The 17,601-nt window shown below is 34.7% G+C and overlaps 1 protein-coding gene across 1 annotated transcript in view; it reads right to left on the bottom strand.

The window, feature by feature from the left end:
• The window catches only part of LRP1B (LDL receptor related protein 1B), a 1,636,277-nt gene that overhangs the window by 1,037,785 nt on the left and 580,891 nt on the right, over positions 1–17,601 (bottom strand). Inside the window, exons 4-5 of the mRNA XM_026453105.1 lie at positions 7,417–7,536; positions 277–405 (exon numbers count right to left, since the gene is read on the bottom strand). Coding sequence (XP_026308890.1) covers positions 277–405; positions 7,417–7,536 — 249 coding nt within the window. The remainder of the gene's footprint in view (positions 1–276; positions 406–7,416; positions 7,537–17,601) is intronic.

The raw sequence follows: 17,601 nt of genomic DNA on the forward strand, positions 1-17,601 counted from the left end.
GGAAGGGAAGGGAAGGGAAGAGGGAGGGAGTGAGGGAGAGAGGAAGGGAGGAAGGAATTTTCTTTTTGGAAGGCGTAATGAAAGGAGTTTTATAATGATTAGTGACAACTGAAAGAATTGTTCTGGATTCCTAACTATAGAGAAGTGTACTAAAATGAAGGAAAATCTCTCTCTTCAAATTCCACATTTCTGCTGTACCACATCTCTAATGAAAAAGAACTGTAAAATGGAAACAAGTAATTCTGGAAAGACATAAAATAAATGATCATAACTTACCAATTTTAGCTTTGCAAGACCTGTTGTCTGACTGCATTAGGTAGCCTTCCACACAACTGCAAGTGTAGGATCCATGTGTATTTCTGCAGGTCTGGCTGCATGTACCATAAACAGCACATTCATCTTGATCTAAAACGAAAATTGGCATCATTTCTAAGCAGCTTTATCTTGGGCACTTTTTTGGTTCTCCTTGAATAAAATATTATTTTTGAACTTTGGAAATGAACTATTAACGAAAAGCCAATTCTAATAAATCTTTTCAAAACCACACTAAATAAAAACTAAACTTTTTGTTGCCTTAATATTTACAGAGAGAAAACATCAAACAATATCAAATCATATATTTTAAAAGAAGGTTTATTTGCATTTGTGGTAGGCAGGCTAGAAGTCTTTGGATATTTTTGCAAAGGTACAAAATGCATTACAATTAATATTTGTTGAATATTTCCAGTGTCAATGACACTGACATTTTCACTATTTTAACAAAGAATTAGACTAGTAACGAGGTTTTCAATCAACAGATTAAATAAGAGTTCTGAGCCACACTGTGCAAATCGCACTCACTACTTTAAAGACAGGAAACTATTAAGCACCTATTGAAAATAAAGATTTTGTCTTAATTAAATTTTATTTTAACATCTGTAGTCCCTTCCTCTACTCCTTCATTCTATTTTCTCTATATTCTTCTTTCCTCTGGTATTCAGTTCAAATCTTTATGAACAACAGATACTCAATGATTCTTAACCGACCAAACAAAAAGGCATCCTGTCAGTAGTTATTTAGACAAAGGTATATTCAGTCTGTTTTATGTACCAAGCACTGTACTAATCCCTGTAGAAGACAAAATAAATAAAATATGGTCCCCACCCCTGAGTAAGACAAGCCTAGAGAAATATAATGTATGTATAAATATAATGGATAATGTATGATACTATACATTTCCTTATAATAAGGGTATACTCTAGTTATGATAAAAACAGGCAAGTCAAACTGCTTAGGATTAAAAGGGGAATGTTAAGTGAAGATTTCATATTAAACACTGTGAAGGATGATCTGGCTTTCCTCAAACTAAGTGGAAAGGGACATATCAGTTCATCAAAACAGCATGTGAATGGTATTGGGATGGCATCATGGGGATTTCAAAGAAGAAGCATAGGAGTCAAATGAAGCAAGGATGTATGAAGGAAAGTAGTAGAAGAGATGAAATTGGGAAAGTACTTTGGGAGCCAGAAAATGAAGGTATTTGCATGCTGAACTAAAAGATTGTACATTACATGCTGGCAATGGGAAAGCATTAATTAGATTGGCTATATGGTTGGCTTTGCACTTTAAAACTAAAAACACTCATATGAAATAAAGGTTTTGGTAAATGCGGAGAAAGGATCCTAGAAAATTAGGTATGTGCTAATTTTATTCAAGAATTTGTCTTTTGAAGTTATATTTTGAACTAAGTCAGTGGCAGTGGAAATGAAGAGGGAATGGACTCAAATGTGTAAGAAGCAGAATAGATAACATTTGAAAACTGATTGGATATGACAGAAGTGAAAACTGATCCAATTTTGAAGTAGAGGATATAAGAATTATAGATTTGAATGGCTACCATGGGAGGAGATAACGAGTTTGATTTCACTGTGTTAAATTTGAGATGTCTGTAGGGCAGCCTTGAGTAAACGTGTAATGATAAGCAATTGAGAAATGGAACTGTTAATACAGGGTGAGATCTGTCCTGGAGTATTTGGAAGTCAATAGCGTATAGATAATAGATTTTAAAAATACAAAAGGGCGATTTCCCACAGAGGAAGAGGAGATGAGAAAACCTAGGCTAGTGCAAAATACTGTAGGACACCAAAGTGGAATGGGCAGTGAAAAGGGCAGAAACAGGAATCAGAGAGGGATGCAGTGGCTCAGGCCTGTATTCTTCGCACTTTGGTAGGCCAAGGTGGGCAGATTACTTGAGACCAGAAATTTGAGACCAGCATGGCCAACATGGCGAAGTCCTTTCTCTACTAAAAATACAAAAATTGGTCAGGGGTGGTGGTGTACACCTGTTGTTCCAGCTACTCAGACAGCTGAGGCATGAGAATCGCTTGAACCTGGGAGGTGGAGGTTGCAGTGAGCCGAGATTGCACCACTGCACTACAATCTGGGTGACAAGGATCTGTGTTAAAATAAAATAGTAATAATAATACTGAAAGAAAGAAAGAAGAGTCCTACAGTCTCCTGTGAAGGAAAATTTATGACTACTGTAAGAAAAAAATTAAGAAATGAGAGCCTTTCAGGAATATCAGAATGTTCAAAAGGGTTATACGCAATGCATAAATTCAATAAGATCAACATTAAAATTCCCATTTAGATTCAATAATTAGGACATTATTGTCATGACGTTGATGTAATGTAGGGAAAGAAGGGGACATAGTCACAAATGGGAGACTGATCTTAACTGGAACTTGCTTTTTACTGAGTCCTTAAATGGGATAAGAAATACAAACTTAGACCTATTAACAGACTATTGTCTTCACAACTTGGAAATGATGACTGAAGATAACTTGGGACTCCTGTAAATAATTTTGGAGAAAGGGGGTGAGAAGAAAAAAAAAAAAAAAAAAAAAAAAAACAGAAAAAGGAAGAGGAAGGCAAAAGATAACAGGATGGATTGAAGCTGTGGTATTAAGTGGGTAAACTGATATGACACAATTAAAATATATCTTTGGCCTTTGTTCACAGTGCTTGGCACAGAGCTCCTAAAACTCTTGGAATTTTTTGAGTAATAGGAGTGTCTTTTGTTATTCATAACGAGCTCCTCCAGAATATACTGGAGCCTATGCTAATGAGGTGACTCAGGGTAGGGCTGCTAGGTACTCTCAGACTGGGGGCTGGTCATCAAAATACCAAACAGTGGATTAAAGGTGGAAACTTTCAGCCCCACCTCCTGACCTCCAGGGAGAAGTAAGGGGACTAGGAATTGGCCTAAAAACAACTCTTGAACAATGAGGCTTGGAGAGCTTCCATTTTGGTGAAGACATTGAGCCCAGGGAGGATGCGGCACCTAGAGAGGGCATAGAAGCTTCCCTCTCCCACCTTCCAGTTCCTTGCCCTATGTGTCACTTCCATTTGGCTGTTTCATCCTTTGTAATAAACTAACAAACATAAGGAAAATACTTCCTTGAGTTCTCTGAGTTGTTGTAGTGAATCACTGTATCCTAGGAGAGGACTGTGGGAGTGCTCACATTTACAGCTGGCTGGTCAGAGGTATAGGTGAGTCCTGGAACTTGCGCCTGGCACCTGAGTCTTGCAGTACTACACCCATAACCCATGGGGTTTACACTACCTCTGGATAATATCAGAATTGAGTTGAACTGTTGGACACCCAGTTGTTATTAGAGAATTAGAGAATTTATGTGGAAAAATACCACCCAATTTCGTGTCAGAAGCGATATGACAAAAAAGAAACCTCAACCGGCATGTTAAAAAATCCCCAGTGGAGAGGTAACGTAAGGGTTTCAATATAGGGAGGTCTAAAATTACATTTGAAATTATTTGTGTGTTGTGATATGAAACTTTTTCCTACTAAGTCTTCAGTAAATCTTACTACATATACAAATTGTCTTGTTTGTGTGGATTTTATAATTGTGGAAACTCTAGGAAAAGAGCTGACTTTTACTTCTGGGTTGAGGAGTATGGGATGGAGAAAATCCATATATACTCTCAAAACGATACATAAATAGGAAAATGGAGTTGGAGTCAAGATTATAAAGAATATAGAAGTTCTGGAAAACTGCAGATATGCTGAGAAGCCTCTAACAGTCCTTAGAAAATAAAAGTGAGGATTTTAAACAGTGTTAACTAGATTTTAAGGGAAAAGAGATATTTACAGTTGCTTTACTAAAATAGGATGAGAAGCCAGATAGCAGTAAATGGAGGAATGAAGTGAAAAAAAAACATAATTGGGAAAGTAAATGTAGTTGATTGTTAAAGTTAGTGGATAATAAAAGAGAAGGGGACGGGAATGATGGCTACAGGAAGAGATAGGATAAAGTGGATATTTGTTGTATGTCTATTTTTGTTTTTGTTTTCTTTCAGAATAGAAGACATGTGAGAATATTTATTGACTACAGTGTTGGCCAGTGGAAATGTAGTGTTTAAAGATGTATAAGAAAAAGGTGGAAATTGATGGACCAATGGACCGAGTTGAGACAAAAGTTTGGGTGAGTGGGACTTTAAATATGTATGAAAAAAGACTAGAAGAAATAAAGCTCTTCTCAAATGAGAGCAAAACAAGCATGGATGGGTAAACAAGTAAATATAAGAGAGGGAGTAATTTGAAGAATACAAGATGGCACCCAGAAAATAAAGCCAGTGACTAAGCAAAAGAGAATAGATTAAGAAAACATATTTTGAGAGAATAAAGAAGAAATTGAAAGGAAAGGTCAAGGGCACTGTAGCAGATGCTGTCTGCTCAAATCCCTCAGATTGTTCAGTGTGATTCTACAATCATAGGGATCTTTATCTGTGCCTGAGCGTACTTCCAAACCCTTCCTCCTCTCCTGCCAGAAGCTCTGCCAGAACTCAAGGCCAGTTAAGTTTCCAGGAGGGTAATGCCACCTCCAACACACAAAAAAAAACAGATTTGCTCCTCAGAAATTGGTGTATAAATGTCTGAGTTCCCTTGTCTCTCGTGCTAGAGAGTTGTGCCACATACTTAAGCTTCAGTCACCCTTTGTTGTAGCTAATTTAATTGCTCCAACTATGGGATTGCCTTTCTCCTGTATCCTCTCCACCTCACCACCACCCCAAATTAAAAAAAAGAAAAGGAAAGAAAAGAAAAAGAGAAAGTTACAATGGCAAATAAAGGAAAACATTCATGTGAATCCTTGTTTCAGAGTTGACTTGTGGGAATATCCAAGCTAAGAAAAGAGTTTACTATGAGAAAGCACAAAGATTGCTGAGCAGCATAAGGCCATTTAAATTGTGAAACTATGCATTTGTACGGCATTCACAAGCTCAGGTTTCTTCAGACTCATGTAATAGCCAGTAATCATGGATGTTCATTTGAAGTAAATGCTTTTGGCCATAGAAATAATACAATGTTTGGAGCTAAGTCTACAGCAATACTGAATGAAATTAAGGCTTGCATTTGGTAAAGTCTGTCCCTGATGGCAGTAATAATTCTTATCTATTTTCACAGATTTTTCACCTTTAATATTAGAGGTTTCTATTTCAGTTTTTCTGATATGATTATGCTGTCCAGGAGAGCAATATGCTCATTTATCTCTTCTTTCTACTTAACCAGAATGCACTGAGGTGGAACTCCACAACATTGACCACAGAGGAACAGGCATACCATCACTTGTAATGCTGCCTTCTTTTCTCCTTTAAAGACAGAGAGCTACCTGGAAATACAGTTTTGAGAAAGCCTAATGATGCTCAGACTTGGCTCTCAAGGAGTACAGAGAAAGTACAAAGAGCTCCTCTCCCACTGTGACTTCTAAAATGATTGCTGTGCAATTCTTCACTAATGTTCCACAGAAGAAATTCATTATGATTGTGGTTGTTTTTATGTGCTTAATTAAACACATAAAAGCAATTAATTAACCACACTCAGGAATCTACATATTTAACTCATCTCCACCCTTGCAAAAGGAACTGCAGATCTTCATTACTATAGGAGTCAGGTGTAGTAAATGAGTGAGAAGAATGCGGAATAGGTATCTAAGTCAAACATGTACGAATGGCAAGAGCTGTATGGAAGTGGAAAGAGCATGAATGTTCAAAGGCATCATTCATGTCTGGCACCATTTTTATCTGTCTGACTTCTGTGATTATGAGGCATCTAGCATTGCCCTTATTTTCCAGAACATCTGAACTTTCATGTGCAATTTTCAGATTTTTAAATGTTGTTTTAAAATGACATGATGACATGAGTCAAATGAATATGTGAGTTTGGCCTCCCTGTCGTCAGGTTATGCAGTCTCTGAGTCTGATAAACACTTGATAATAAATGTTTTTATAATATTGGTAGTATGCACAAAGCAAACAACAAACAAAAATCCAATTCCCAAATGTACCTGAAAAGTCAATGAGCCTCTTCAGGATAAGACTAAGTGGGCTCTACAGACTTGAGTTTCAGTCCCAATTCTTTTACTAAGAGGATGTGTGGACTTCAGTCAATTACCTATCAGAATCTCATTTTTGTCATTAAGATTTTAAACAATTCTCTCTAAGAATTCTTCCAAATTTAAGATTCTAAGGTAAAAGTGATAATATTAGAACAAAGATTTGAAATAATCAGCAAAGCACTAATTTCTTTGGAAATTATTCTATTTATTAGTGGCTCTGGCAATGCAGCTGTTCTCTGAATACACACACACACACACACACAGAAGAAAAGAGACAGGCAGAGAGAGAGAGACATATGCTATATTATAGATTAGAAATATTATATGTAGAGATATAGATAGATTATAAGTATCACATAAAGCAATGCATATAACTTTGTGGATATGTTCTATATACATGTTAATATATGTATAATTGGAGTCAACTCCAATTGGAAGGATATGGGGGATATCCTAATATGGATATCCATATGGAAGGATATCCTAAAATTCTTCAGTATGGAAGGAGGGAGTCATTTCAGATGATAAACATTTGCTGTAAAGCATTCACAAAAGCAAGAATCCAGACATGGAAATCAACATTTATGTTCATTATTACATTATTATTGCTATGGGTAAAATGGCAGCTGCCAGAATAACCAAAGCAAAAATTATAAAGTACATACATGATTAATAATTATTAACCTAACATAGTTAATAACGCATGTCTACTAGACTGCAGCTATATAACAGCCATAAAACATATAGGAAGCTAAAATAATTAGATCAATGTGTTATTGGTTAACCCAAACATTTCCTATTGTGGGCATTTCTCAAGTTTGAAATTACTCAAAAAAACTGAAATTTGATTGTCATAAACTTATAATAATGTTTATGGTAGGTGGGCAACTTTTAAATCTCAAGAAAGAAAAGTTAACATAAACACTCTGTGGAGCACATGGTATGTGCTCAAAGATGTCTTCTTACATTTCTGTTAACTAAGCCTCTGTAAACCACATTTGATGGAGTTATATGTTTTACTTACCTTTACAGTTTCTCCCATCTTCTTTTATTTCGAATCCATCCTCACAGTAACATCTTGTACTATTTCTGACCATTGTACATTTATACTGACAATTCAACTGTTGGCAATTGGATAACAGTTCTGTAGAGGAAAAACAAATATATTCTCTATATTTAACTGTATATGTAAATATTGTTTCTATTTCTCAGTGCACAATCCTTACAATATAGTCTTGATTGTTCTCCCAGAAAGTTTATATGATTGGTCTAGAAAAAAAAATTTCTAAAATATGTTAGTTTACATTTGCTTGAATTACTGTAAATAAAATTCAAGATCAATCTGTTTGGTCTCCAGCTTTTTAGCTTATTACTGTGTTCATAGTCACAAAACCTTTCAAATTTCTGTAAATTAAATTATTTCAAGAGGAAAGATGTCAACTCAGCGGTTGATTTTGCCATCTATGTCTTTCCTATCTGATACATCAATTGATTTTCAATCTTTTGAGGGCTTGTTTTGATTTACCAACCCATGTGCAACCTTCATAGCAATCAATGTGAATATAGCTCATTTCAATATTTTATTTTTCATTGGTAGAAAAATGTTAGAGAAATACTGAACATAATATATTTCATTATATCTGAACCATTTTAGAGACAAGACATGATTAAAGCAAAAGTTAGCAAACCTTCAGAGCAAATTAGGATTGAAATATGACAAAAGCATGAAACAGAGACGAAGTGACAGGAGCACATTTATTACACAAATAATTTCTAACAGAAATAAGATTCGCTAAACTAGATAAATATTGGATAGAAGTATGACTATCTGAAAATAGGGATATAAATGGATTGTTACAATAGTGTTGTTTTTATCCCTTTCCCCAGGAAGGCAAATAAGGGTTTCGAAGATTAAAGTTAAATGATTCAAAATACATTGATATGTGCCACAAGTTTAGCTGGTGCTACAGATATAAAATCAAATTATATTTAAAAAATAAAAGTCCAATATGTAAAAGAATACCTGAAACATTCCAAACTGAACATTGGGCATTGTATTATACATTTAATTATCTATAGTATTTCCTTAGTTCAATTACTATTCAGCATTCTCATACAATTATTTCACACATCTTCTCTTTTTAAAACTGCAAACCTCCTTCCTAATATTCTCTCATATGTGATGATCTTGCGTCTTACTTATTTGAGAAAACTGAAACATTCAGAAGAGATTTTCCAACTTTATACTCCATTTCTACCCACATCTGCATATACTGCTTCTCCTTGGATTTCACAGTTAGTTGAACTCATAATCAAAGCTCCCATCCAACATGCTATGCAAAAATCCCATCCCCTCTCACGTACTCAAGAATATCACTTCAGCAGTGCTACACTTTATGTAGAGAGAATCAGTTCAAAATTGACTTGAATCTATATACTATTTTAATTCAATATTTTTTGAGTACATAGTCAATGCTAATCACTCTGCTACAGTTCCACAGATGAAAATTCATTACAAAAAATATATTTACAATATGAGTGTGGAAGTGAGTAGAATTACATGGACAGAATAACAATGCAAAACAGTATTGATAAATCATAGTAGCAAAACATATATGCTAAATAAAAGTACAAGTGGTAGGATTTAGAAAGAGAAAGATTCATCTAGAAGCTGAATATGCAGGAGGATATCTGAGAAAGAGTTGTAGAAGTTGAATTTGAGTTGAGACTTAAAAGTATAAGAGTTCTGATAGACAAAATTAATGAGAATGTAGCCTAGGTAAAGAAGACAATATGAGGAAGTAAATAGAAAGAACTGAAAGCATTCAAGAAATAAAGGCAACAATAAGGAACTCTGCATTGCTAACCTATAATGCTTGATGTGGTTAAAAAAAAAAAAAAAAAAAGAGAGAGAGACTGGCATTGTTTGGAGCCAGATCAAGGTTAAGTAATTCATGGATTAAGTAGAATTTTCTGTTTAGGCAACAGGACACATAGCTGGTTACTGAGGACAGTAGTGATACATTCTGACTTGTATTGTTCAAAAGTACCTAACAGTAGAGAGAAAGATAGTAAAGGAAACTAAGTTATCTAAGTGACTAGGAATGGCAAAATAATAAATGAAGACTATGAATATTTGCCCAGAAAGATGGCCAAAAACTTGGTGAAAGCATAATGACACTAAATGAGTAGTAGTAATAAAATGAATTAAGTACAACAGAAGTACCACAAGTTTGGGAAGAAGATATTATTTGTCTTTGATTATACTTAGTTTAAAATATTGGCAACATAATAGCCAGGGAGAAAGTGAGAATTTGGGTCTATCTTTGAAGAGAAGTCTGTAGTGGAGACATCAGTCTGGAAGTCACAAGCATAAAGTTGATCACTGAAACCTAAAGAATAAAGAAGCATTCCCTCAAAAAGAATGTTTGGGATACAAACAAAAAACCCAGAGAACTTCTTCCTGTGAAAATCAAACAGAAGAGGTATCAGCGATAAGAACCACCACCAAGAAAAACTGTGAAATAATAAAGTACATAGGTGAAGAACCTAGAAAGTCTCACAAAACCTAAGGAAGAAGAGCAGTCTACAGAAGCAAGCAGGGAAATTAATGTTAAATTCATTGAGAAATAAACATGGATGAAGCCAGTAAAGTGCACTAGTCTTCCTAATAGGATCTATTAAGGGTGTTAAAAAGCATTTGAGTGGAGCAGTGAAGACAAAGGTGAATATAATTAGGGGTTGGAACAGAAAGAGGAAACAGGAAAGGTTTCTCACAGAAAATAGATTCGGTTATAGTATAAAAAGAATGAGGGTAGAGATTTGATCTAATTTATTTAGTCTCTACCTTAACGCAGGTGTATTCACACAGTGAGTCAAATTTATTATTTCTCCACGTAATCCCTGGAGCCCAGCTGCACCTTTTCACTGTGTCAATCCAAAGTAGAAAATCCAAATACTATGGATCCCATCTTTCTACTCTTTCTACTTGACATATCTGGTAGATGGAGAGTGAACACTGAAAAGAGGGGGGTAGTGATACGGAGAGTTGAGAAATGCAAAATGGTTGAAAAAATGATCTGAAAAACCAGACCTCAAACATGGTTCTGAGGGTTAGGAGGAGATCTGTTAGTTGAAAATAGCAAAATATACAAGGTCAAGTTAGCTTTTAGTTTATTAGACTTACCCTGCATGAGGATTTGTATATATGTAGAGTGATGACAAGGAGATGATTAAACAGTTTATTATATTAGGTGAAATGGTAAATATTGATTCTGCTAACAGATCGTGAAGAACCATGAAGAACTAACAATATGAACACTAAAATTTAAAATTTGGCAGACTGTGAAAGCAATACTAATTATTACAGTTATCTATTTGAACTGCTGAGCATTTATGCTTATTGCATGCAACACTATAATGACTATGAACATAGTTAAAAGCATATCAGAATAATTTTGTAAGAAAACTTATTTGAATACAGCAAAAAATTTTGTACTTGAACCATTAGTCTTCACCCAGTGACTTTAGTGAAGCATAGCCATTGGCTTATGTAACATTATCATTAGTTTGGAAATTAGACTGAAGTAGGAAGACCACTCGTATCTTAGGGAAGCAAATAAGCAAGTGAGAACACAGACATGTAAACACGGTATCTGATCTATATTCCTCAGCATTATCATAAAATAAAGCTATCTTTTTGATTAAAAGAGAGAAGCTGTCACCGGGCATGGTGGCTCATGCCTATACTCCCAGCACTTTGGGAGGCTGAGACAGGTGGATCACAAGGTCAAGAGATGGAGACCATCCTCCCTAACATGGTGAAACCCCATCTCTACTAAAAATACAAAAAAATTAGCTGGACATGGTGGTGTGCGCCTGTAGTCCCAGCTACTCAGGCAGGAGAATCACTTGAACCCAGGAGGCAGAGGTTGCAGTGAGCTGAGATAGTGCCACTGCACTCCAGCCTGGCAACAGTGTGAGACTCCGTCTCAAAAATAAATAAATAAAAAGAGAGAAGCTGTCATTTCACAGATCAAATCTAATCCAATTGATGAAGATTTCCCTGACACAGATTTACTTTGTTCTGTTTTTAAGGGATCTTTTTATGGCCTTGATATGATTTGGCTCTGCATCTCCAGCCAAATCTCGTGTTGAACTGTAATCCCCAATGTTGGGGTAGAAACCTGGAGGGAGGTGATTGGACACGGGGGCAGGTTTTTCCCTTGTTGTTCTCATGATAATGAGTGAGTTCTCATGAGATCTGATTGTTTGAAAGTGTGTAGCACTTCCCCCTTCACTCTCTCTTCCTCCTGCTCTGGCCAGGTAAGACGTGCCTCCTTCCTCTTTGGCTTCCACCATGTTTGTAAGTTTCCTGAGGCCTCCTCAGCCATGTTTCCTGTACAGCCTGCAGAGCTATGAGCCAATTAAACCTGTTTCTTTATAAATTACCCAGTCTCAGGTAGTTTTTTATTGCAATGTGAGAATGGACTAATATGGCCCTTATCAAAGTTGTAAAGGAGGAAAAGTTGCAAAAGAGATTGTTATTAAAATATGAATATACCTTCTCTATAAAATGCAAGGTAACAGTTTATAAGTAGTGGGTAGCTTTGAGACATCAAAACTTCTAAGCCACTTGATTTAGAAATAGTCAAGAAATAGGTATCAATGTATTACTAATAAGTAGTAAGAGGGAGTCTAACAGGATAAAAATTAATTCATAGTAAAACTGAAATTTATTTCACCACTTATCTTGTTTTCTGAATGGTGGTAGAGTATTATGTTGAGGCTTTGGTCTCTGCAACAAGAGTGCTTTACCTCCAACTATTTTAGTAATTTCAGGCTATGTGAGTGTGGCAGAGAATAGTTAAATGTGCATCAATCTTGTTTCCTCTTTCTAGGTAAATAAAAAGATGACATTTCCCAGTTGTCTTCCAGTTAGATTGGAACCATATTTGTGTCTTCCAGCCAATATAATGTAGAGAGTAATTAGTGTGTGCCACTCCTTGACCTGATGCTTACAGCATCCTGACAACCTTCTACTCTCTGTACACTTGTCAGCCATCTGGGTACAGGGGATCCCGCAGACTCCTCACCCCTTGGGATGGCAGAAGCCCAAAATGGAAAGAGCCTGAAACAGCACCTAGGAAGTCAATCACTGATAACCCAACTGGACTGTGGTATCAGGGAAAAAATGGGTTATTATTGTATTGAGTCCTTGAGATATCAAGGTTATTTGTTACATATAAGTGGTGATGGGTACACGACTAAAGCTCTCATTGCACGCTTTTCCTCATCCCCAAAATGGGGATAATAATAGAAACTGCTTCATCAGGTTGTTGGGAGGCTTAAATGAGGTGATACAAAGTTCTTAAAATATTGCTGACACATAGTAACTATTTTTATTATCATAGTTATTATTTATCATTTTATCATTTAAGCTTAATCATCCGTTTAGTACAACAGAATTTCTATTGTTATCCTGTCATAATGCATATACACTGTAAGCAATTTGGTGCTGTTTTGAAAAGGGTTTTCTCTTTCATGCTTTTATTTTTGGGTGGTACATGACTCGGTTGTAGTTTTGTCATCTCTTAATGTCTCCTGGAGAAGTTTTTCATTTGTTTGTTTGGTAAGTTCTCTAATTCACCTGAAAGCACAATCTCCAACAGATAGGGAAACACTAATCATAAGAAATAAGGATTTTCTACATTGGCCTTTTTGTTTCTATAAAATAAAAATATCACCATCTGAAGCAATGTACATCCACATTGAATTTGCTACCTAACCATGGACCAATTTACAATTTAGACAAGCAATTTTTATGAAATATACTAATTTGCATAGCTTTTAGGGGCTGTTTTGCTTTGTAACATCATTGGGATTTAGGACACATTTTCACAAATGTGTGCAAGTATATGATTGAGGAAACACATGTAAATAAATCATGCTGACCTCCCTTAGAGTGAAAACAGGACAATAGAGAAAGGTGATTAGAAGTTGGCAACCAGTTTCCAACCATTACCCGTTATTACCAACAGAGGTCTTTTTTCCTCATTAGTTTTGTTTACATAAATAGCTCTAAACCAAACAACCACTGTTTGCTATCTTGTTTGTATAGCTATCGGATCAACCATTGTATAGTCAATAGCATTATGCTGCTGCCTTTGTGACCTATAGTCAAATAACTCACATTGATCATGTATTGCACTTAGCAAGACACTGCAAACATGGTTGTGCTATTTTATTTGTATGTTTCCAGGTTATGTTTCAGAGAGTAAATTAGAACTTTTAGAAATCCTTTGGAAATACAAAATTGTATAAGCACCTTTCTATACACATAATATCTGAGATACCATTTTACAAAATGGGAAGATATTTCATTCTCAATTTTAGTAATAAAATTGCTTCTTAAATTAGACGTGTACAAAAATGCCTTTTAACCAACAACTAGAACCACAGTAATGAGGAAAAAATTATTCTTTCCCTATGTGGCACATTAAAAAAACAAGAACTTCACTCACTTTTTATGCTTGAAGATTGAAAAGCTGACACAGCTACTTACCATGCCAGACAGCCCCTCTTGTCAACAGGACATATGCTTGACATATTTAGAATGGTGATAATTTGTGTCACATCATTCATCCTCTTACCCCTGTTTCTTTGGCCTAGTAAAATGCAGTGTGAGCTGGTTTGCAGAGATTAGGCTGTTGCTTATGGCTGCTTATGTGAATTTCTTTAGAATCCTTTGCTTAGTGCTAGACTACTTACTGGCCTCAAAGTTTCAATGTGTTCTCTTACAAGAAGATAGAGCAGTGAGGCAATGCTTTTTTATTGCATTTTTGTTCTAATTTTGGTATTTTAATAAAGTCCATATTTTAAATTCATCAAAATTCATTCTTTCTCATGTACAGTGCTGCAAGTTTTGATAAATGTGTATTGTTGTTTAACCAATATCATTCATAAGATATAGAACAGGATCATTATCCCAAAATATCCCCTTTGCACCTCTACAGTCAACCCATTGCCCTGCTGACAATTTTGGTGATCACTGATTGGTTTTTATCTCAATGGTTTTGTCTTTTCCAGTATGTCATATAAATGAAATAATCCAGGGTTTAGTATTTTTAATCTGACATCTTTTATTTAGCATAATGTATTTGAGATTCATCTATATTATTGTTAGTATTAGGTAGTTCATCTATATTATTGTTAGTATTAGGTACTAATACTAACCCTTTTTGATTACTGATTAATAATCCATTGTATGAACGTACCTCACTTTGTTCATTCATTTCACAAGTAACACACATTTGAGTTGTTTCCGGTTTGGGGTTACGATGCATTAAGTCTCTATAAATATTTATATACAGCTTTTGTGTAAATATAGGTTATCATTTTACTTGGGTAAATATGGGATTGCTGGGTTATGTGGTAAGTGGATATTTTACTTTATGATAAATTACCAAACTATTTTCCAAAGTGGCTACATTCTTTTATAATCCTACCACCAATGTATCAATCTTCCAGCTACTCTACCTTCTCCCCAGCAGTTGGTATTTTCAGCTTTTAATTTAATTTTATTTTTAGACATTTGAGTATATACGTAGTAGTAACTATTGTACAATTATTTTAATTTGCATTTTCTAATTATTATTGTTTTTTTCATTGTGCTTATTGGCTAGTCATACATGTTATCTGCAGAGAAATTCTGTTCAATCATCTGCTGACTGTTATTAGGTTGTTTTCGTATTATTGAGCTTTGAAAGAGAGAGAGAGAGACAGAGTGTGTGTATGTGCGTGCATGTGTGAGCATGTGCATGTATTCTGGATACAAGTCTGTTATCAGATATATGATTTGTATATCATATCTCCTAGTCTATAATTTCTCTTTGCATTCTCTTATTACTGCTTTTCAAATAACAGAATTTCAAAGAAAAAAATCTTACATTGGATAAAATCAAATCTCAATGTATTCTTTCATAAATCCTGCTTCGGGAGTTCTATCTAAGAAATCTATTACCGACTCAATTTAGACTATACTTCTTCTAGAAATTTTAAAGTTTTAGATTTGTAGTTTATTTTTGCTTAATTTCCATATAGGGTACAAGATATGACTCAAGGTTGATCATTTTGCACACAAATGTTAGATTGTTCCAGTACCATTTGTTGAGCTTACTAACATTTCTCCATTGAATTATCTTTGTACCTCTGTCAAAAATGAATTGACCAAGTATCTATGGGTATATTTTTGTACCCTTATGTTTTGTTAATCTGTATGCCTGTCTTTTCTATAAATTATGCTATTTTGATGACAGAAAATCTTGAAATCTTGTAGCATAAATTTCAATGCTTTGTTCTTTTATTTTTTAGATCCCTTTAGATTCTAGGTCCTTTTTATTTTCATGTAAATTTTAGAAATAGCTTTTCCATGCCTAAAGAATCCTACTAGGATATTAATTGGAATTATGTTAAATTTATAGATTGGGGGATACTGACATCTTAACTACTGAGTCTTCTAATTCACAAATATGGTAGGTATATATACATTTATTTTAAATTTTTTAAATTTTTCATGAGCTCCCAGAATATAGCTCTTCTACATATGTTGTTCAATTTATATCTGTCTCATAGGTTTGATGCTATTTTACATGGTATTATTTACTGTAATTTTCTATTGTCCATTGCTAGCAATCAATCAAATATGATTAATTTTTATATGTTAAACTTGTATCATATGACCTTGCTAAACAGACAGAGAAAACTAAAAAGAAACAAATTACAAACACCAAATTAGTAATCTATCAAATTATAAACATTAGCAAGGCAGCAGAGGATATCACCACAGACCCTATAGAGTTAAAGGATAATAAAAGAAAACTATGAACAACTCTATGCCCATATTGACAACTTAGATGAAATAGACAAGTTCCTTCAAAGATACAAACTTCTAAAGCTCACTCAAGAAGAAACATATAATCTGAATATCCCTATATATAGAGAGGAATTGAATTTGTGATTTAAAAACTTTCCCACGCAAAAAAGCTAGGCCTAGGTAGCTTCCTTGAAGATTCTACCAAATGTTTAGGGAAGAAATAAAACTAATTCTGCATAAGCCCTTCTAGAAACAGAAGTTTTCCAACTAATTTATGAAGCTGGAATTACCCTAATCCACAAATCATACAAATGCATTAAAGAAAAAAATGTAGAACAACATTCCTTATGAATATAGATGCAAAATTCTGCAAAATTACTAACAACTAAAATCCAGCAATATATAAAAGGATAATATATCATGATGATGCCAGCCTAGTTTTTCATTTAAGAATCAATTAATCCAGGTCACCCTATCAGTACAGTAAGGGAAAAAATACCCTATCATTTCAATAGATGCCCAAAATGCATTTAACAAAAAAAAAAAAAAAATACCCATTCATTATTTAAAATACAATCCTTGACAATATAATAATAGAGGGGAATTTCTTCAACCTACTGAATGATTTTGTTCCCAAAACACGAACATATCATAACAGAAGTAGGATAACTTCTCTCACCATTTATATTCAATAATATACTGAAGTTTGTAACCAGTGCATTAAGGGGCTTTAATAAAGGTTAGGAACACAAATTAGAAAGAATGAAATAAGTAAAACGGTTTCTGTTTGTAAACAACAATTGTCTATGTAGAAAATTGTTTTTAAAACTATCAAAAACCCACCAGAACTAGTAAGCAATTATATTGAAAGTTTATTTAATAAATGGGACTGACAACATCGTCACTTTATAATTTTCATTTTGTCTATTAATATTTCATAAGATTTTACAACTATTTCAAAAAGAAAAAGCAAAATTTTCTATAATTTAGATGTAATAAGGTGGAAGTTGTGGACCAACCATGTGGTCTGAGAAAATATTACATGGACTGAGGTGCCGGTATTTATTTATTATTTTATTTTATTGAGACAGAGTCTTACTCTGTCATCCAGGCTGGAGTGCAACAGCTCCATCTCCACTCACTTCAGCCTCGCCTCCCGGGTTCAAGCAATTCTCCTGCCTCAGCCTCTTGAGTCGCTGGGACCACAGGTGCCCGGCATCACACCCGGCTAATTTTTGTATTTTTAGTAGAGATGGGGTTCCACTATGTTGGCCAGACTGCTCTCGAACTCCTGACCTCAAGTGATCCACCTGCCTTGGCCTCCCAAAAAGCTGG

The sequence above is a fragment of the Piliocolobus tephrosceles genome, chromosome 11 (genome assembly GCF_002776525.5).
Source record: "Piliocolobus tephrosceles isolate RC106 chromosome 11, ASM277652v3, whole genome shotgun sequence".
Taxonomy (NCBI): domain Eukaryota; kingdom Metazoa; phylum Chordata; class Mammalia; order Primates; family Cercopithecidae; genus Piliocolobus; species Piliocolobus tephrosceles.